The 22,193-nt window shown below is 48.6% G+C and overlaps 1 protein-coding gene across 1 annotated transcript; it reads left to right on the top strand.

Annotated features, from left to right (window-relative positions):
* Nucleotides 1-807: 807 nt before the first annotated feature.
* Nucleotides 808-18,607, top strand: LOC103184512 (neurturin). Its single transcript, XM_007902553.2, has 4 exons — nucleotides 808-865; nucleotides 2,687-2,778; nucleotides 7,760-7,964; nucleotides 17,939-18,607. Exons 2-4 carry the CDS (start codon nucleotides 2,701-2,703, stop codon nucleotides 18,370-18,372), a joined length of 717 nt encoding a protein of 238 aa, XP_007900744.1. The 5' UTR covers nucleotides 808-865; nucleotides 2,687-2,700; the 3' UTR covers nucleotides 18,373-18,607.
* The last annotated feature ends 3,586 nt before the right edge of the window (nucleotides 18,608-22,193 follow it).

Here is a 22,193-nt window from a genome sequence, read left to right as displayed (position 1 = left end):
CTGCCACTGTCCCTTTTATCCCATGGACTTCAATTTTGCTGACTAGTCTATTATGTGGCAGTTTACCGAACGCTTTCTGAAAGTTCATACACACTACATCAGCTGCACTACTTCATCAGTCCTCTCCGTTATATGATCAAACAACTTAATTAATTGGGTTAAGAACTTAAGTTTGTCAGACACAGTTTGCCTTTTGCCTTCAATAAATGTCCTTCCCTTCCTATCCCAGTCAGTCTCAGGGTAGTTAATTATCACCGGTCTAATAAGCCTACAATTCTCCTCTTCTATCTCCTTCTCATCACTGGGCTGGCTGTCTATAGTGCAATACTAACTAGTGACAGCTTCCCATTTACTCCTTAATAGTTCCAACACACGAAGAACCTTACTGTCAGTAATACCTTTGCGCTCTAATACTGTAACAGGAACAACAATAACAACTTGCATTTATATAATGTTCCTCATGCAGGGTAGCATCCCAGAGTGCTTAACAGTGGCGAAGCATGAGGTAACCATAGGCACAGTCGAAGAGGAAGGTCTTCAGGCGTGACCTGAAAATGGGGAAGGGGCGGCAAGGTGCAGGGATAGAGGAAGAGTGTTCCAGAGTTTTGGGGCGTAGTGGCTGAAAGCGCGGCCATCGATGGTGGAATGGAGGGCACGAGGGACAAGCAGAAGGCTGGAGCTAGCCGAGCGGAGTCAGCGGGTATTGGATTGGGGAGTAAGCAGGTTGTAGAGGTTGGGAGATGTCAGGGCACAAAGGGATTTGATGACTAATTTGAGGATCTTGAAATCGATCTGTTCGGTGATAGGGAGCCGGTGGAGCTTGGGAAGGACTGGTGCGACGGGGTGGGGACGGAGTTTATTGCGGGTGAGTATGTGTGCGGCGAAGTTTTCTATTAATAATAATAATCCTTGCATTTGATATGACGCTTTTCATGTCTTCAAGACGTCTCAAAGCGCTTCACAGAATATACTGTAAAGTGTATTGACTGTATATTTGTGGGTGAAACTCGACAGCCAATTGTGCGCAGCAGCGTCTCACAAACAGTCGTGGGTTGAAGTAACCAAATTATTATTGCTTTTTTTCTTGAGGGATTATTATCAGGCATGTGGAGTAAGGAAACTTGCCCAAGGTTTTGCCCTGCCGGGAATTGAACCCAGCTCTCTCACTTGCGAGGTGAGTGCTCTAACCACTGAGCTACAGGACATTAACTGGATTTTGTGGATAGTGAACCTGGGGAAGACCGGCATGTAGGGCATTGGAGTAGTAATAATTAAGAATAATTATTAATAATGCCACGCCTCTGCCATCCCTCTGTCGCCTACGAGAGTGCCGTATTCAGGAGTGATTAGTGCTCAGTCCTGCTCACCCTGAAACCACGTTTCGATTAACCCTATTACACTGTGCCCGGGTTGGGGTTGATTTCTGCCCCTCAGTGCTAAACACTGTAACTTCAGCAGCTCTTTATCCTCTCTGTTCTTTTCAACTTTTAACCCTGTGCCACATTTGCCCACAGTTACTGCACTTCACAGTCACCCTTTTGAGACAAAGCTCTTTGAGACGTCCTCCTGACGTAAAAGACGCCATCTCAAATGTAAGGATTATTTTTTATTATTATTGAAGTTAATAAGTCATTGGGTTTTGGGGTAAGTTTTAAAGGACTTCTTCAACATCTTAAAGTGAAACCTTCACACCTGAGTGAGGGCAGCACGGGGCCACTGGTGCCTCACTGTTGAAGGCAAATATTTATTGCATAGAGTGACTGATGGCGTTTCAGGGAAAATGATTGTCGCATGACTTGCCCCACTACAACAGGAGTTCTGAGGCGCTGTGAAGGGCACGAGTTGTTGAACGACCAATTAATGTAAAGTGGAGAATTAATGCCAGCACAGCCTGAATTTACAGTTACTTTTACAACAACTTGCAGTTTATACAGGACTCTTCATTCAGGTTAGCATATCAGAGCACAGCACAGCTTCAGAGGATGGATGTGGGGTGGAGGGAGCTGCTGGGAGTGAAACAGGAACAGATGTGCAGTATTGCAGATGCTCTGACCCTGACCAGATCACTGAGGGATCTTGCTGTGTATTGGCTGCCACATTCACTGATAAACAATCACTTTATGGTAAATCCTGTGAGATGCTTTGAGACATCCTCCTGATGTGAAAGGCCACCGATCTATCTATTGTAAGATGATTATTATTATCAGCCAGGACTGTGTTGCTGACTGCGCTGCGCAAGGAAGCCAGTCTGTGGACACCGTGTGGAGAGTGACCACTGCTCACAGTGAAAGGTTTAAACTGTTAGCAGTCATTACACTTTGGTTTGGATTAAGATTTTAGCCGGCAATGGTGTAAGGTTAACCTGCCCAATGCCAGCGCTACTGACTGTTTGATTACCGCTGGTCACTTGGTGATGCCACCCTGTGTGGGAGCCACAGCCACGCATACATCTGAGAGCTGATTGACTATTGGCAGGTGCACTCGGTGTGTGTGAAAACAGAGAGCGAGAGCCCAGACCACAGCAAACCTTCTCACAGTCACAATTGGTTTCGGTACAGAAAAGCTGCTCATTCCCTGGAGGGGCAATGTGCTGACCCTGTCTCCTGGGGCGGGGTGGGGGGAGGGGAGGTGCTCACAGTTACACCGGGTGTATATTAGTGACACGTCTCTCTGCCCTTCTCCCCAGCCAGCTGTCAGGCCATGGCTGTCTGTATTGCTGACCGGCCTGACACAGGATCGCCACAGAGGCTTCACTCAATTCTGACATTTCGTTTGCAAGTATGTCGCCTTGGGGAGAGCCCGATTCCCCTATTCTCCCTGCCCTCCATGCCCTGCCCTTCCCTTCCCTCCCCTGCCCTCCATGCCCTCCTCTCCCCTGCTCTCCCCTCGGGAAACCCTGCTTACTCCCCCCTCTTCCCAGGAGACTACATTATGACTATGTGTGTATGTGCGCGAGTGTGTATGCAACTGTGTGTGATTGTGTGCATGTGTACTAGTGTGTGATTGTGTGTGTGTGATTGTGTCGAGCCTGGAGGTGATGAAGGCGTGAACAAGAGTTTCAGTGGCCTGAGGGTGAGGTAGTGGTGGAGTCGGGCGATGATCCAGAGGTGAGGGAAGGCAGAGGGGGTCATGGCTTGGATGTGGGGAAGAAAAGACAGTTGAGGGTCGAACAAGACACCTCGGTTCCTGACTGACTGGTGAGTTGGTGAGTTGTAGTGTACACCATGGAGGGTGATGCTGCCAGAGCCTGAGGTGCGGAGGCGCTGGTGTGAGCCAATCAGGAGGGCCTCAGTCTTGTTCACATTCAACTGTAGGAAATTTGCCCTCATCCAGGACTTGATGTCCGACAGACAGTCTGTCAGGACAGCAGTGGCCCTGGAGTTGAGGGTGGGGGCAGACAGACAGTCTGTCAGGACAGCAGTGGGACCTGGAGTTGAGGGTGGGGGCAGACAGACAGTCTGTCAGGACAGCAGTGGGACCTGGAGTTGAGGGTAGAGGCAGAAAGATAGAGTTGGGTGTCATCCGCATACATGTGGAAGTTGACCCTATGTCTGCGGATGATGTCACCGAGGGGGAGCATATAGATATTAAAGAGGAGAGGGCCAATCATACACAGTTGCATCCTCATACACTGCCTCTCCGCTTTACTCAATCTTCACGGACCTGCCCTTGCCTGGTTTGATTCCTATCTCTCACCGTCTTCACTTTGTTGGCTCTAATGGTTTCTCCTCCAGCTCCCGCACTGTCACGTCTGGCATTCCCCAGCGCTCTGTCCTTGGCCCTCTCCTCTTTAATATCTACATGCTCCCCCTTGGTGACATCATCTGCAGACATGACACCCAACTCTATCTTTCTGCCCCACCCTCAACTCCAGACCCCCTGCTGTGCTGACAGACTGTCTGTCGGACATCAAGTCCGGGATGAGGGCAAATTTCCTACAGTTGAATGTGAACAAGACTGAGGCCCTCCTGATTGGCTCACACCAGCGCCTCCGACCTCAGGCTCTGGCAGCATCACCCTCCATGGTGTACACTACAACTCACCAACTCACCAGTCAGTCAGGAACCGAGGTGTCTTGTTCGACCCTCAACTGTCTTTTCTTCCTCACATCCAAGCCATGACCCGCTCTGCCTTCCCTCACCTCCGGATCATCGCCCGACTCCACCACTACCTCACCCTCAGGCCACTGAAACTCTTGTTCACGCCTTCATCACCTCCAGACTCGACTATGCAAACTCCCTGCGTGTCGGCCTTCCCAACTCCTCCCTCCACAGACTGCAGGTAATCCAGAACTAACTCTGCAGCCCATGTCCTCTCCAGCACCAAACTCTATGACCCCGTCTCCCCCACTCCCGCCCGACTCCATTGGCTCCCTATCCTTCAAGACGATCCAGTTCAAGATCCTGGTCCTCACATACAAAGCCCTCCATGGCCTCACCCCACCCTACCTCTGTGACCTCCTAACCCCTACCAACCCACCAACTCTGGCTGCTCCACATCCCCCGCCCCACCCGCCCCACCATTGGTGGGAGTGCCTTCAGCCACTCTGTCCCCAACCTCTGGAATTCCATCCCCAGTCACTCCCCTCCTTTGCCTCCTTCAAGTCCCGCCTCAAAACCCTCCTCTTTGATCATGCCATCGGCCCCTCCCCTCCCTTCTCCCCCACGACCCCAGCTCCGGTCTGAAATGCTGTCACTGGGACGTCCTCCTGACATGAAAGGCGCTATACAAATGTAATCTTGTTGTTGTGTATATGTGTGTGTGTGATTGTGTATGTGTGTGTGTGATTGTGTATGTGTGTGTGTGTGATTGTGTATGTGTGTGTGATTATATGTGTGTGTGTGATTGTGTATGTGCATGTGTGTATGTGTGATTGTGTATGTGTGTGTGTGTGATTGTGTGTGTATGTGATTGTGTGTGTATGCGCATGTGTGTGATTGTGTATGCGCATGTGTGTGTGATTGTGTATGTGTGTGTGATTGTGTGTGTGTGATTGTGTGTGTGTGTGTGATTGTGTATGTTTGTGATTGTGTGTGATTGTGATTGCGTGTGTGTGATTGTGCGTGTATGTGATTGCGTGTGTATGTGATTGTGTATGTGATTGTGTGTGTGTGATTGTGATTGTGTGTGATTGTTTGTGTTTGTGATTGTGTGTGTGTGTGATTGTGTATGTGTGTGTGATTGTATATGTGTGTGTGTATGATTGTGATTGTGTGTGATTGTGATTGTGTGTGATTGTGATTGTGCGTGTGTGTGATTGTGTGTGTGTGATTGTGTGTGATTGTGATTGTGTGTGTGTGATTGTGTGTGTGTGTGTGATTGTGTGTGTGTGTGTGTGTGTGTGTGTGATTGTGTGTATGTGTGATTGTGCGTGTGTGTGATTGTGCGTGTGTGTGATTGTGCGTGTATGTGATTGCGTGTGTATGTGATTGTGTATGTGATTGTGTGTGTGTGTGATTGTGTGTGTGTGTGATTGTGTGTGTGTGTGATTGTGTGTGTGTGTGATTGTGTGTGTGTGTGATTGTGTGTGTGTGTGATTGTGTGTGTGTATTTACTAGTGTGTGTTTGATTTTACTGTTAAAATGACCATCAAGGGTAGTTTAGGAATTGCTGGACGATAAAAAAAAGTTCGGTCCAGATCACCCTCAACCATCCTGAGAGTTGTCAGTTCGAATAATAGATGGACTGATCCACACAGAATTCATTGTGGAAAGCTTTGGGAAACTTAGATCGAAAGTTGTCTAGTTCTTGCAAGCATACCACACTTGTAATTTCTCAAATTTCTCAAATACTGTATTCCAAAATATAATCATCTAAAAAAAGATCCAATTTGCGATTGAATAGTCAACACTTGCATGGTTTCCGTCAGGAGCTGATTTACCAACTCTCTCACTCTCTCTCAATCTCACACTAAAATCGTGTTTCCGCTGTGCCATGTTTCAAAACCACCAGAGGCTAAGTACAGTTTTTATTCTATTTATATTTATATTTTGTATAATTTTTAACCATGTTCAAGTATTTGTTTTTTAAGTTTTGTCCAAACATAAGTTTATAATTGTTGTTTGCAGTATCGCTCATTTCTTTACTAATGCTTCACGAATCAGTATAGAACAACAACAAGATTTCATTTATAGAGCGCCATTCACGTCAGGAGGACGTCCCAAGGCGCTGGACCATAGAATCATAGAATTATACAGCACAGAAGGAGGCCATTCGGCCCATCGTGTCTGTGTCGGCTCTTTGAAAAGAGCTTCCAAATCAACCCCACTCCCCCACTCTCTCCCCATAGCCCTCAAACTTGTCCTCCCCAAATAATTATCTACTTCTCTCTTAAAAGCTGTTATCGAATCGGTTCCCACCGGCCTTTCAGGCAACGCATTCCAGATCCCAACAACTCGTTGTGTGAAAACATTTCTCCTCCCCTCCTCTCTGTTTCTTTTAACAACTATTTTAAATCGGTGTCCTCGGGTTACCGACCCACCCGCCAGTGGGAATAGTTTCTCCAATTAAAATACTATTAAATGTCAATTAAATTACACTTTGCGTTCTTGTGTTTAATTGCACCTCTCTGATATCCGCTGACTGGTATTTTCTCCTTTAAAATAATAATGATAATTTGGTCACTCAATCCACAACTGTTTGTATGCAATTGGCTGCTGCGTTGTGCCCACAAAATACACAGTCAATTCACTTTACAGTATATCCTGTGAAGTGGTTTGAGACGTCTCGAAAATGTGATAAGGCACTATATCAAATGTAAGGATTATTATTATCTTTTTTCCGAAATCTCTCTCACCTCCCTTCCCTTCCTGTCCTCTCTCGCTCACTCCTTTCGCTCTCTCTCTCACACACACTCTCTCTCTCTCTCTCTCTCTCAAACTCTCTCTAAATTATTTACTAGGTTGAGCTCTGGTAATAACCCAATAAATAACGCCTTGATTACTCTCCTCCCTCTGTCCCCTGCACTGTCCCCTCCCTCTAGCCTCCTCCATGCCTGTGGGCTGTCTGTACTCCGCTGAGCCCTTTACAACTAGTCTCTGTGTGTGCGTATTGGCTGCCGCCCTGACCTGAGTCACCCTCTCCCCAAATGTTCCTCTTCTACTACCCACCTTCACTTCTTGCTTCCTCCTGCCCTTCCCTCTTCTCTCCTGCTGGACCCTCCCACCCCTCCCTCTGCTCCAGCCTGGCTATCCTCCACTGTTGTCTCTGAGCGGCCCCCGCAACTGCCCCACCCCCCACTCTCGCCCCAAGCCCCTCTCTGCCTCTGAAGTGTAACCCCCCCTTCCCTTGTGCTACTTCTACTTTGAAGCGGATTACTCTGAAGCTCGAGTCACTGGACAATCTGCTTCTTATATGATTTAGTGTTGCCTTTTACTGTGAAGGTGTTGGCCTGGGGACCTGTTGTTTTTCAGTCTGTCGGATGGAAACAATTTAAATCTTCCCAACAGTTTCCTGGGCTTTGTTTAGTTATGTTTATTTCAGGATTTTTAAAGAATTCTCAACAGACTTCTTTAAGATTTTTTTCAGATTCTTAAAGAATTCCCTACCAGATTGAGTTAATTTAAAGTCTGGCTCATTTAAGCAGATGTCCTGAGACACAGAGAGAAACTCTGGAGTAACAGGAATGAGTCAGGAGCTCAATGAGAAAACAGTCCATGATGTAGCCTGTCCTTGTCTCCCTGTCAATGGCAAAGTGAGAGGAGAGAGAGAAGGTTGGATGTGCTGAGTGAGCTAACCCTGACTCTTGTTGTCTTTACAGGCCTTTGTCGCCATGACATTCTCTATGATGAAGATATGGAAGAGAGTGGTGCTGGTCTCAATGCTCAGCGCTATATTTTCAGCTGTTTACAAATGCGAGACCATTAAAGAGAGAGGAATGACTTCATCTTCATCCTCATCTTCATCAGAACATCAGCCTGAGGACCCAGAGCTGCCACCCATCCCCCAAGCTTACGCAGTGCAATGTAAGGGACGACTGACATTCCGTCATCTGTGGCGAAAGTTACATCAGGGCCTTACCCCACCTCCCCCCCCTCCCTTATTGCTGAAACCCTCATTCACACTTTTGTTATTTCCTGCCTCCACCCCGTCCTCGCCAGGCTCCACTGCAGACCGGAGTGATTTCAGATCCTCACGCTCACCTACAAATCACTGCCCACCCTGGCACCTCCCTACCTCTCCGACCTGGTTACTCCCCACTCCTCCACCCGCCTCCTTGGCTCGGCTGGTTTCACCCTTTTGCTTGTTCCTCGTCCCCTTCACCATCGGCGGCCGAGCTATCAGTCACAATGCCCTGAACCTCTGGAAACCCTGCCTCAATCCCTCTGCCTCATCCCCTCCTTGCCCGTGTTCAGATCACACCTGAAGACCTTTCTCTTCAACTGTGCCAATGGTCACCTTCTCTGCTCGGTGTCAAACTGCTGTTATTCAGTTATCTGAGACTGTGCCCCGTGTGGTGGGGCTGTGTAACTGCAAGTCATTGATGTTGTAATGACATTTGTAACGGAGCTTAAATCTATTGGAGATTTCATTGTGATTGACACAGACCAAGTTACTGGTTCAGTCACTGACAGACATTTGTTCTGTAACCACAGTGACTGTGGGTTTGCACTGATTTCACTCCTGAGTGAATCATAATCATAACAATCATCATCATCAACATAATAATAATAATCCTTGCATTTGATATAGTGCTTTTCACGTCTTCTAGATGTCTCAAAGCGCTTCACAGAATAGACTGCAAAGTGAATTGATTGTACGTTTGTGGGCAAAACGCGGCAGCCAATTGTGCACAGCAGCGTCCGTCCCACAGACAGTTGTGGATTGAATGACCAAATTATTATTGTTTTTTTTTGAAGGATTATTATCCCCGGAAAAGCGATCTGCCAATCGACTAACAACCGGGGTCCTACTTACTGCTAGGTAAACAGAGGCATGTGGAGTAAGGAAACTTGCCCAACATTTCGCCCTGCCCGGAATAGAACCCAGGACTCTCGCTTACAAGGCGAGTGCTCTAACCACTGAGGTACAGGACTCCACAATAGTGTCTTATCATAACGTTGAGAAGCCTCAAAGTGCTTCACAGGATATATTGCTACATTGTCACTTTAAGTGAAGAACTCTTTGAGTGAGTGAGGAAGTCAATGTGTGAATGTTTAGGTGAGCAAGTGAGTGAATTAGTGAGAAAGCCACTGTGTGAACGAGTGTGAGTGAGTGAGCCAGCGAGTAAATGAGTGTGTCAGTGAGTGAGTGACCGCATGAATGAGGGAGGGACCAAGAGAGTGTGTGAATGAGCAATCAAGTGAATGAATGTGTCAGTAAGCGATTGAGTAAGTGTGTGCGAGAGGGTGTGTGTGAGGGAGTGTGTGAGAGGGAGTGTGTATGTGCGAGTGTGTGTGCGTGTGCATGTGGATGTGAGCTAACAACCATGTGTGCAGGACCATGTATGTGAGTGAGCGAGTGTGTATTCGAGTGAGTGTGTGTGTCAGTGAGGGATTGCGGAAGTGAAGAAGTGAATAGGTCAGTGAGTGTGCATGAGGAAATGAGTGAGTGAGTGAGTGAGTGATCATGTGAGGGAGAGAGGGAAGGCATGAGTGAATGAAGGAGAAAACACATCCCTCAGCACAAAGACGATGGGCCGAATGACCTCCTTCTGTGCTATATAATCTTATGATAATCAGATACTGACTACTGATGATTTTAGGAGCATTGTTGAGCTGTGGCACTGTGGGATGTGTTTGTGTGATTGCTATTGTGTGTTGGTCTCGTAGCTCATTCATTCTGAATTTTTTTTAAAAACTGACGATTTTCCAAATTCTGTTGAAAGATAATTTTACGTTTGTGGAGTGTGGGAGCTGTGCCACCCTCTTCAAAGCCAGAGAGTGTCAGAGGGGAGGAATGTCAGCAGTCAGTCTGACTCAGTGCTTGCAAACTCAGAGCCACGAATAGGGACTGAGATTCCTGAGCGCTCAGAGAAACACAAAGCACTGGCCAGTCCACACAGATTCTAAAGGTAGTGCTTGTCTAAATGTATATAATTCCACCACAGATAACAGAGGAGATGTCAGACACAGGAGATGCGCTTCATGTACACTTTCAACAACAACAAGATTCCATTTATAGAGCGCCTTTCACGTCGGGAGGACGTCCCAAGGCGCTGTACAGTTGGGTCAGGACCCGAGCATTGGGGGGGAAATGGTCAGGGTGAGGGGAGGGAAGGGAGGGAGCGAGGAGGGGGTAGAGAGTCGAGAGGGGAGCTGAAGGCACGGTCAAAGAGAAAGATCTTGAGACCGGCCTTGAAGGAGGAAAGGGAGGGAGGAAAGCGGCGAAGGCACTGGGGGATGGAGTTCCAGAGCCTCGGGACTGAGAGGCTGAAGGCCCGGCCACCAATGGTAGGGCAGTTGTGGCGGGAGATGTTGAGCAGACCGGAGCCAGAGGAACGGAGGGTACGGGCAGGTAAGTAGGGGGATAGTAGGTCAGAGGTAGGAGGGAGCGAGGCCGTGAATGGCCTTGTCGGTGAGGATGAGGATCTTGAAATCGATCCTCTGGGGGATGGGGAGCCAGTGGAGGCGAGCAAGGGCGAGGGTGGGAGTGAGGGTGAGGGCGAGGGTGAGGGTGGGAGTGATGTGGTCGCGGTGTCTGGTGTGGGACAGTACACGAGCTGCAGAGTTCTGAATGACCTGCAGTGTGGAGGGAGGGCCGGGAAGGCCGACGAGGAGAGAGTTCCCATAGTCCAGCCTTGAGGTGATAAAGGCGTGGACCAGAGTTTCAGCCGCGTGAGGGGTGAGGTTGTGCCGTAGAGCAAGTGATAAAGTTCCAACTCTCCATGACAACGGCAGAGATGGATGTGGCTGCAGTGACGGGGGATGTGGCTGCAGTAACGGAGGATGTGGCTGCAGTAACGGGAATATAGTTACAGCTATGTCTTTGTTGGGAGCAGATTCCTAGAAGTTGATGGGAAATGTAGATCAGGAAAGCAGGAACAGCCCACCGAGTCTGTTTGACTAGTTTATTAGGATCTGGGTAAATCATTTCAGTCCAATACCCTTCCGCCAGACCCCTTAATACCTCTACTCTCCAAATCTGTATTTGTTGATTCTGCCTCCACAGCTTCACCCCTCTGTGCGTGAGGAGACAAGTTCTGACTGTCTGAAACACATGATCATGTGCCATATCAAATACAAGGATTATAGTTATTTGTGAATTTATTTTATCATTTTAATCTTGTAAATTGTCAATGGACACCCTCCGAGGTTAGTGTGCCCTTCCTAAGGCTGAGGGCCCAAAATTGTTCACAGATCTCCAAATGAGGTCGCTATATAATCGCTCTTCATAACTGGAGAGCGCTCCAGTGAGTTAGATTTTAGTGATGTTTGATCTTGAACCCCTAAATCTCTGCACATGTCCCTCCTTTATGCTTCCCAATTTAGAACATACTCCCAACCCATGCATCCAAAGTGCACTACCTCACACTGTGCAATATTAAATTTCATCTGCCATCATTCTGCCCATTCACTCGTTTGTCGATGTCTCTTTGTATGTTTCGCCTTCCTCTTCACAATTTACAAACCTCCTAGCTTAGTGTTCCTGCAAACTGAGAAATATTTCCCGCTGTCAACTCATTGACGTATAGGTTATTACTCTAAATGCAAACTCTGGGTTCCCCAAGACTTGGCTCTCACAAACCTGTGCTTAATATTGCCCAGAGTTAGGTAAGCAGGATGTGTCTTTCCCGGAAGAGCACGTGTATTCCATTCCAACATACTGAAATCTTTGACAGTTCCATATGAACCTGGAATACACAGATCTCAGGATCCACTGGCGGGTGGGTTGGTAACCCGAGGGCACCGATTTAACAGTTGTTAACGGAAACAGGGGAGATGAGGAGAAATGTTTTCACGCAGCGAGTTGTTGGGATCTGGAATGCGGTGCCTGAAAGGCTGGTGGAAGCCGATTCAATAACAACTTTTAAGAGAGAAGTAGATAATTATTCGGGGAGGACAAGTGGGGGGAGTGGGGTTGATCGGGGCTATGGGGAGAGAGTGGAGGAGTGGGGCTGATCAGGGCTATGGGGGGAGAGCGGGGGAGTGGGGTTGATCAGGGCTATGGGGAGAGCGCGGGGGAGTGGGGTTGATCAGGGCTATGGGGAGAGCGTGGGGGAGTGGGGTTGATCAGGGCTATGGGGAGAGCGCGGGGGAGTGGGGTTGATCAGGGCTATGGGGAGAGAGCGGGGGGAGGGGCTGATCAGGGCTATGGGGAGAGAGCGGGGGGAGTGGGGGGGAGTGGGGTTGATCAGGGCTATGGGGGGAGAGCGGGGGAGTGGGGTTGATCAGGGCTATGGGGGGAGAGCGGGGGAATGGGATTGATCAGGGCTATGGGGAGAGAGCGGGGGAGTGGGGCTGATCAGGGCTATGGGGAGAGAGCGGGGGGAGTGGGGTTGATCAGGGCTATGGGGAGAGAGCGGGGTGAGTGGGGTTGATCAGGGCTATGGGGGGAGAGCGGGGGAGTGGGGTTGATCAGGGCTATGGGGAGAGAGCGGGGGAGTGGGGTTGATCAGGGCTATGGGGGGAGAGCGGGGGAGTGGGGTTGATCAGGGCTATGGGGAGAGAGCGGGGTGAGTGGGGTTGATCAGGGCTATGGGGGAGAGCGGGGGAGTGGGGTTGATCAGGGCTATGGGGAGAGCGCGGGGGAGTGGGGTTGATCAGGGCTATGGGGAGAGCGCGGGGGAGTGGGGTTGATCAGGGCTATGGGGAGAGAGCGGGGGAGTGGGGTTGATCAGGGCTATGGGGGGAGAGCGGGGGAGTGGGGTTGATCAGGGCTATGGGGGGAGAGCGGGGGTTGGTTTCGAAGCTCAAAGAGACAGACACGATGGGCCGAATGGCCTCCTTCTGTGCGAATTCTATGATTCCATGAACTGTTTGTTTTGGATTCTCTTCAGCAAGTGATGGTTTCCACATGTGTCAGACACCTGATGACCAAACAAGAAGTACTGCTGGAATCTAACCAGCTGAACCGCATAGCTTGCCATTGGGAGTGCTGTCTGGCATGCTTCCCCGTTGCTTGTTCAGCTAGGACCACCCTATCTGTTACGGCTTTAGTTTACAAGGTTAATGGGAGCTGAGTTGAAAGACTCTTATCTCCAAATGTTTCCATGGCTTTGCCCTACCTCAATAATCAGTGACCCCCTCTTTTGCCCACTCCTTCTGCTATGTCAAATCAGTTCTGCTATCTGTCCTCATTATCCTCGCTGCTCTGAACTCAAATTTCCTCTAAAATCTCTGACATACTAACCAAACAGCTCAGCAATTAATAACAACAACCTCAACAATTAATAACAACAACCCAAGGGCTTGCTTTAACTGCCTGTGCTGTAGGTCTAGCTCTACTTTTTTCTATATCCCCCTCCATTACAGTGTGTTTACACAAGTCACCCCCCCCAGTGACCGGCTGGCACAGGGAAGGGGCTCAAACAGAAATATGTCTGAAGTGGAGAAGAGGCAGGAAGGGAAATTCGGAAGGCTGAGAGGGAGTCTGAAAAAAAGACAATTGGACAATATAATAATAATAATAATAATCCTTGCATTTGATATAGCGCTTTTCACGTCGGGAGGACGTCCCAAAGCACTTCACAGAACACACTGTAAAGTGAATTGACTGTATATTTGTGGGCGAACGCGGCAGCCAATTGCGCACAGCAATGTCCCACAAACAGTCGTAGATTGAAAATGACCAATTTATTATTGTTTTTGGTTTTGGAGGGATTATTATTAGGCTCTGTGTGGAGTAAGGAAACTTGCCTGAGGTTTCACCCTCTGCCTGGAATTGAGCTCAGGTCTCTCACTTGCAAAGCGAGTGCTCTAACCACTGAGCTACAGGACTCCATATAAAGGGGAATTGTAGACATTTTTGTAATCCTGATTAGAAGTAAAAGAATAGCTTGTTGGGGGGGCAGTTGCACCATTTAGAGACGAAAGTGGTAAATTGATGGTGGAAAGGAGGAGCACGCGTAACTATTTAATGAGAACTTTGCCTCAGTTGTGGCTGAGCAGAGAGCTCTTTGCACGGAGAATTAAAGCAAGGGAATAGGGAACAGCTACTGGGGATAAGGATCCAAAAGGAAACTTCACTAAAACAATTAGAATTGAGAAGTCACAGGGCTGATGGGATACATCTCAGATTGTTGAGGGAACCCAGCGAAGACATAGTGGAGGCAGTCAGTGATTTTCCAGATGTGCTTGGAGACTGGCCAGAGGGTTGGAGGGTTTCAGAGTTGGTGCCAGTATTCAAGCATGGGACAGGAAGAAGCCAGGGAGCTGCAGGCCGGTTAGCCTGACATCAGTTTGGAGGCAATAATAAGGGATCAAGTTAGCCATGATTTAGATAAGGTGTGAGTTAATCAGGGACAGTCAACACAGGGAAGGGCAGATCGTGTTTGACCAATTTGATAGAATTCTTTGACTAAAAGTGTAGATAAAGGCAGAGTTGAGGATGTGGTGCATTTGGATTTCCAGAAGGCATTTGATAATGTGCCAAGAAGGAGACTGCAGGGAAACTCAGGGTTCATGGAATAGAGGGAACTGTGATGATTGGGATAGAAAGTGGGTGAAGGAACAGAGAGACCTGGGGGTTCATATAAATAAATCTTTGAAGGTGGCAGGACAGATAGATAAAGCTGTTAGAAAAGCATCCGGGATAGTAGGCTTTATAAATAGGGGCATAGAATACAAAAGTCAGGAAGTTATGATGAACCTTTATATAAAGCACCGGTGAGGCCTCAGCGAGAGACTGTATTCAGTTCTGGGCCCCACACTTGAGGAAGGATTTCAAGGTATTGGAGAGGGTGCAAAAGAGATTGACCAGGATGGTACCTGGAATGAGGGACTTCAGTGATCAGGAGATGCGAGAGAAGCCAGGATTATTCCCCTTGGAGCAGAGAAGGTTAAGAGGAGACTTAATGGAAGTTTTCAAAATAATGAGGGGATTCGATAGAGTGAACCAGGAGACACTATTCCCACTGGCGGGTGGGTCGGTAACCCGAGGACACTGATTTAAAATAGTTGTTAATAGAAACAGAGGGGAGGGGAGGAGAAATGTTTTCACACAGCGAGTTGTTGGGATCTGGAATGCGTTGCCTGAAAGGCCGGTGGGAACCGATTCAATAACAGCTTTTAAGAGAGAAGTAGATAATTATTTGGGGAGGACAAGTTTGCAGAGCTATATGGGGAGAGAGTGGGGGAGTGGGGTTGATCAGGGCTATGGGGAGTGTGTGGGGGAGTGGGGTTGATCAGGGCTTTGGGGAGAGACCGGGGGAGTGGGGTTGATCAGGGCTATGGGGAGAGAACGGGGGAGTGGGGTTGATCAGGGCTATGGGGAGAGAACGGGGGAGTGGGGTTGATCAGGGCTATGGGGAGAGAGCGGGGGAGTGGGGTTGATCAGGGCTATGGGGTTGATCAGGGCTATGGGGAGAGAGTGGGGGAGTGGGGTTGATCAGGGCTTTGGGGAGAGAGCGGGGGAGTGGGGTTGATCAGGGCTTTGGGGAGAGAGCGGGGGAGTGGGGTTGATCAGGGCTTTGGGGAGAGAGCGGGGGAGTGGGGTTGATCAGGGCTTTGGGGAGAGAGCGGGGGAGTGGGGTTGACTTGGAAGCTCTTTTCAAAGAGCCAACACAGACACGATGGGCCGAATGGCCTCCTTCTGTGCTGTATAGTTCTATGATTCTATGAAAGATGGTTGAAGGACAGGAAGCAGAAAATGGGGCTAAAAGAATGTCCACTTGGTGAAAGGTAATTAGTGACATGCCGCAGGGGTCTGTGCTGGAGTCTCGCCTTTTCCCCAAATATACTTATGATCTCAACTTAGATGTTGGGGTGCGGTATCACAGATTGTGGATGATCCCAATCTGGGAGGACTAATGAATAGTGCGGAGGTTGGCAAGAGACTGCAGGACTGTGATAGATTAGCTAAATGGCCAGGTCAGTGGCAGATAAAGAAAAATGTGAGGTGATTCATTTTAGTAGAAAATAACAAGGGAAGGGAGTTTATATTGCTTGGCAGGATCCTACGAGGAGCAGAGGAGCAAAGGCAGTTGGGAGAGCAGGTACAAAAGGGCCTTGAAAATGGCAGCTCACATAATAATAATAATAATCCTTGCATTTGATATAGCGCTTTTCACGTCGGGAGGACGTCCCAAAGCACTTCACAGAACACACTGTAAAGTGAATTGACTGTATATTTGTGGGCGAACGCGGCAGCCAATTGCGCACAGCAATGTCCCACAAACAGTCGTAGATTGAAAATGACCAATTTATTATTGTTTTTGGTTTTGGAGGGAGTATTATTAGGCTCTGTGTGTAGTAAGGAAACTTGCCCAAGATTTCGCCCTCTGCCGGGAATTGAACTCAGGTCTGTCGCTTGCAAAGCGAGTGCTCTAACCACTGAGCTACAGGACTCCATGGAAGGGGCTGTGAAAAAGCTTGTAGTATTCTGGGTTTTATGCCGAGGGCAGAGAGTACAGCAATAATACTAACTTTGTAGTTATCAATGGTTAGGCCACAGCTGGAGCACTGCATCCAGCTTTGGGCACCTCACTTCAGGAAAGATGTTAAGGCCTTGGATGGTGTGCAGAAGAGGTTTACTGGGATGATCCCAGGGATGTGGGGCTTTAGTTATGAGGAGAAATTTGGAGAAATTGGAACTGTTAGAAATTCTAATCTGAAAGTTAGCAAATGAAGGTAAGAAATAGGGTGTTGAGCTGTAACTATTATGAAGAATTGTTAAAAATATTGTTTTCGTGTTGGACAAAGAGGCCTGTTGTCGGCATGCGAAGAGACATAAGGCTGAGAACTCTGTCAGGCTTTCTCTTTCCGTAGCAACTGCATGCCCGTCACCTCTTTGGTTTCTTCTTTCTTCCCCGAGAATGAGACAATGATCTCCATCGTGTCTCCAATGCCCAGTGAAGGCCACGGCCCTCTCTAGTCCCAACAATGCCATGTTCACAGGTTGAGTCGCTTGTTCCTGTTCCAATGATGTTGGAATCAAACTTCAGCGACATCTGGCTGGTGGTGACGGTGGTGGTGGTGGGATCAGTGGCAATAGTGGTTTCCTGCAGAAAGTGTAACAGCTAGGAAGCCTGAGGTATGTTCACGCTGATTTCACAAGCTCAGAACATGCCAGGGACGGAGTGAGACCAGGATGACAATTATAATGCTTATCTGCCAAATCATTGGGCACTTGTTGAAGTCTCTCTTCACATTCTAGTGTATTGAGTAATAATACAAGGGTGATGAGGTTTGCTTTGATGTGATGTGGGGAGAGGATCACAACACTGGTTCAGATGAAGAAGGCCCTTCAACCTTTCTGATCTACTGTCCCATTCCCCCCCACCCCTACCCCCATTGAGCTGATTTTTAAACAAGTCATGACCTCAGCCACCCTTCCTGATAACCTATTTCTAGTTAATACAGTTAATAATATTAGTGTCTGTCCTGAAATTGCCATTTCAGGCAATTTCAAAACCCGTGTCCTCTTGTTCCACTGGTGTAGTATCAACACCTTGGGACGTCCTCCAGATATACTTTGATATTTGTATTGTATTGATCTGTTTTATTTTTTCAATCCTATTTAAAATTAGTTACACAAATCTTTCTGCTCTGAAAAATGTTGTTTTTCAACTTCTTGCTGCTCCTCTCCCCCACTGTGCTCTCACCCCCACTGGCATTTGGATGAGACGTTGCAATCACAATGTGAGGTCAAAGTCCTGACCTGGGGCTTCAACCCACAACTTTCTGACCCAGTGGCGAGAGCACAAGCCATGAGCTTGGTCACGGTGGTCAATGAGAGGTCTGGGCTCTCAGCCTCTCGGTGATGGTAACTAACTGAGTCACTGGTAATTGTCTGTGTGTAATCACAGTGATCAGTGATTACATTCCTGGTTCTTTTTCAGATAACAACATAATGAGACCTATTCAGGACGAGGAGGAAGGCATGGAGCAGGGCAGAACCAGGATTCCACGATACAGACGTGAAAGGAGGCAAAAGAGACAGAATTATTCACCACTTGCCTTAAAACGTAAAAATGGAAAAGTAAAATGTGCTCTGAAGGAGATGCCCATGAGGATCACTGATCTGGGGTTGGGCTATGTTTCCGAGGAGGTCATTAAGTTTGGTTACTGTGCGGGCTCCTGTGAGCATAAAGTCAAAAATTATGATGTGGTTGTGAGTAACCTGAGGAAATGGAATCACATTGCAGACACCTCACTGCAGGAGGCTCCCTGCTGCCGGCCTGTGGGCTACGATGGTCCTGTGGGCTTCCTGGATGTTAACAATCAATATCAAATCCTGAGGAAGATCTCAGCAAAGAAGTGTGGCTGTGTCTGAGGGACTCGATGCTTCAGCGTGGACAACTATTGGTATTGCCCTGATGTCAATGAAACATCTCAAAGATTTACAGGAAACTATCCTGGGAGCAGAGACTTCCCTGTTGACCTGAAAGTCAGGGGAGAGGGGGCGGAGCACCAGCTGCTCACTGTTACTCACTGCCAAGGATGGGTGGGCAGGTGTAAACTGAAGGACTTTCAACTTCCAGCTTTGAGGATTAAATCACTGAAAGGGCTCTAATCCCTAGGCTCATATAGCAGCACCAACTCTCACCAATTCTCCGCACAGCCCAGAAATCAGGTTTTCAGTCTGTCAGCACATCCCCATTTCTGCTCTCGTTCACCATCTTTACATAATGGTGTAAAGAACATCTGCCTGACCGTCCCTCCATCACAACATCTGTGTCTGTCCTGAAATTGCCCTTTACAACTCTAAACCCATGTCCTCTTTCTCTATTGTCTTTGTTCATTATCAAATTATCAATTAATTATCAATTATTACATGGGTTACTGTTTCAATCCCATTGGAGTTCTGTAGCTCAGTGGTTAGAGCACTCGCTTTGCAAGTGAGAGACCTGAGTTCAATTCCAGGCAGAGGGCGAAACCTCGGGCAAGTTTCCTTACTCCACACAGAGCCTAATAATAATCCCTCCAAAACCAAAAACAATAATTAAATTGGTCATTTTCAATCTACGACTGTTTGTGGGACATTGCTGTGCGCAATTGGCTGCCGCGTTCGCCCACAAATATACAGTCAATTCACTTTACAGTGTGTTCTGTGAAGCGCTTTGGGACGTCCTCCTGACGTGAAAAGCGCTATATCAAATGCAAGGATTATTATTATTATATTTAGACTTTTACATTCTATAAGGTCTCCTCTGAGTCGTCTTCTCTCAAGACTGAAGAGCCCGAGCTTGTCTAATCATTGCTCACAGCGCGTTCCTCTAACAACAACAACAAAATTACATTTGTAAAGCGCCTTTTACTTCGGAGCACGTCCCAACAGAGGGCTTGTGTGAACAGAGAGGAAAGGTCTTGGCTGGATAGGTGTCAGGCTGGCTCAGTTGGTAACATTCTCACCTTTGAGTCAGAAGGTTATCAGGTCTTTGAGCTCGCATAGTCTACACTGACATTCCAGTTCAGTGCTGGGGGAGCATTTTGTTAAACCAAGATTCCATGTGGCTATTAAAAATCCCCTCCCAGTATTGACAATAAGAAGCCAGTTCTTCCCAGGGTCCAGGCCAACTTCATCACTGTTTGCGGGACTTTCTTATGCGCAAATTGTCTGTGTGTTCCCCTCCAAATACCCAGTCACTGCCCAGTCCCTGCCTGCACATCCTGTCAAACCATGAACATCAGATATGATATCAAATGCAAAGATTATTAATTACCCAGACTGCAGAGTTGGGCAGGGTGATGATAAAGCCAATATTGCCAGCCCCAGTGACCCAGACCATACACACTGGAGGTTACAAGGCCCCATATACTCAATAACAAGGATTTTGGGGGTAATGTCTCAAAAAGAGAATGAACCTTGAGAAAAGAGCATCTGCAAAATGTCTCTGTTTTCACACAAGGGCTGTGTGTGTGGTTGCTCAGTGTAAGCCAGGGCAGTGTGGCCCCAGGGAGGGCAGAGAGACCATGGGGAGGGCAGTGTGGCCCCAGGGAGGGCAGAGAGACCATGGGGAGGGCGGTGTGGCCCCAGGGAAGGCAGAGAGACCATGGGGAGGGTGGTGTGGCCCCAGGGAGGGCAGAGAGACCATGGGGAGGGCAGTGTGGCCCCAGGGAGGGCAGAGAGACCATGGGGAGGGCAGTGTGGCCCCAGGGAAGGCAGAGAGACCATGGGGAGGGCGGTGTGGCCCCAGGGAGGGCAGAGAGACCATGGGGAGGGCAGTGTGGCCCCAGGGAGGGCAGAGAGACCATGGGGAGGGCGGTGTGGCCCCAGGGAAGGCAGAGAGACCATGGGAGGGCGGTGTGGCCCCAGGGAGGGCAGAGAGACCATGGGGAGGGCAGTGTGGCCCCAGGGAGGGCAGAGAGACCATGGGGAGGGCGGTGTGGCCCCAGGGAGGGCAGAGAGACCATGGGGAGGGCAGTGTGGCCCCAGGGAAGGCAGAGAGACCATGGGGAGGGCGGTGTGGCCCCAGGGAGGGCAGAGAGACCATGGGGAGGGCAGTGTGGCCCCAGGGAGGGCAGAGAGACCATGGGGAGGGCGGTGTGGCCCCAGGGAGGGCAGAGAGACCATGGGGAGGGCGGTGTGGCACCAGGGAGGGCAGAGAGACCATGGGGAGGGCAGTGTGGCCCCAGGGAGGGCAGAGAGACCATGGGGAGGGCAGAGAGGCCATGGGGAGGGCAGTGTGGCTATGGGGAGGGCAATGTGGCTATGGGGAGGGCAGTGTGGCCATGGGGAGGGCAGTGTGGCTATGGGAAGGGCAGTGTGGCCATGGGGAGGGCAGAGAGACCATGGGGAGGGCAGTGTGGCCCCAGGGAGGGCAGAGAGACCATGGGGAGGGCAGAGAGGCCATGGGGAGGGCAGTGTGGCTATGGGGAGGGCAGTGTGGCCATGGGGAGGGCAGTGTGGCTATGGGGAGGGCAGTATGGATGGGGAGGGCAGTGTGGTCATGGGGAGGGAAAGGTGGGAAATGGGATCAGAGAAAAACAAGTGACCCGAGGGAGGGGTGAGCAAATGCTGCCCCGGAGATGATATGCTGGATTTATAAGATGGCGATTGTAAACTGATGAGAATGATGACCATGAATTCGAGTTATTATGAGTAGAAATATGTTAAGCAAGACTGGGCTGGGGTTGAGGCTCTGGGCCTGAGAGACACTGTTTTTTGTTCTGATTTTGAAGTAAAAACATTTCCCTGTATAGACTTTGCCTTTTCTCCTTTGGTTTTGGACAAACAGTGATCTGACTGAAACAATTTGAGGCAAAGTGTCCTCGATAATGACAGAATCTATTTATTGGAGAGTAAATTATGTTATTTATTTAGTATTATTACAAACATTCTGTTTATTTATTTCAATCAATCCAGTAATGCTGCCAAAGTAGACCTTTCCATCGCCCTCTCTTTCTCTGCACTGCCTGTACACACACATATTGATTAAAATAAACCATGAAAACATTTCTGGCAGAATGGTGGGTTTATTGTGCTGCTTCTGAGTCTGAGATCACTGTCTTCCTGTTTAGCCTCTCGCTGAGTCCTACGTACATGGCCATACTGAGGCTCTGCCCAGTGCTGGGGGAGCACCATATTGTCACAGTCATTGTCCTTTGATGAGACATTAAATCTTCCAGATGGAAGTTAAACATCCTTATTGGAAAAGAGAAGGGAGTTTCTCTCTCCCGGCATCCTGGCCAGCAATCCCCAAATGGTCACTCACTTCATGGCTGTTTATGGGACATTGCTGTGTGTAAATTGGCTGCTGCGTTCATAAAACGCACAATCCATATCCTACAATATATCCTATAAAGTGCTTTGAGACATCTTTATAAGGTGTGATATGAAGTGCAAGATTATTATTGTTGATGACCCACGTAAAGAAAGCATCATTTACACAGCGGATTCATTGTTGGTCAGTCATGCATCTGACACATGCAAATACCCATCACCATCATCATTAAGAGTATCCAAACCCAAGCTGAGAATTCCCCACAACCCACCTACCGACATGTGGCAATCCCAGAGCCAGATTGTTGGAATAGAATTTACACTTTCCCTGTTTACCTAATTCCAGAGAGTATTAGGTGCAGATTAGCACGAGCCGAGGCTTGGAGACACCAAAATGTGTGTTGGGGTAACTGCTGGAGTCTAATCAGCTA

The sequence above is a fragment of the Callorhinchus milii genome, unplaced genomic scaffold (genome assembly GCF_018977255.1).
Source record: "Callorhinchus milii isolate IMCB2004 unplaced genomic scaffold, IMCB_Cmil_1.0 Scaffold21, whole genome shotgun sequence".
Taxonomy (NCBI): domain Eukaryota; kingdom Metazoa; phylum Chordata; class Chondrichthyes; order Chimaeriformes; family Callorhinchidae; genus Callorhinchus; species Callorhinchus milii.
The sequence above is the reverse complement of the archived record's forward strand: the minus strand, read 5'-3'. Positions and strand labels throughout refer to the sequence as shown.

Excerpts from the sequence above, each read along its gene's own strand:
- LOC103184512 (XM_007902553.2), top strand. The coding sequence starts at position 2,701 with ATGGCTGTCTGTATTGCTGACCGGCCTGACACAGGATCGCCACAGAGG. Across the intron at positions 2,779-7,759 it reads TTCTGACATTTCGTTTGCAA|GCCTTTGTCGCCATGACATT; the intron begins GTATGTCGCCTT and ends TTGTCTTTACAG. Across the intron at positions 7,965-17,938 it reads CCAAGCTTACGCAGTGCAAT|ATAACAACATAATGAGACCT; the intron begins GTAAGGGACGAC and ends GTTCTTTTTCAG.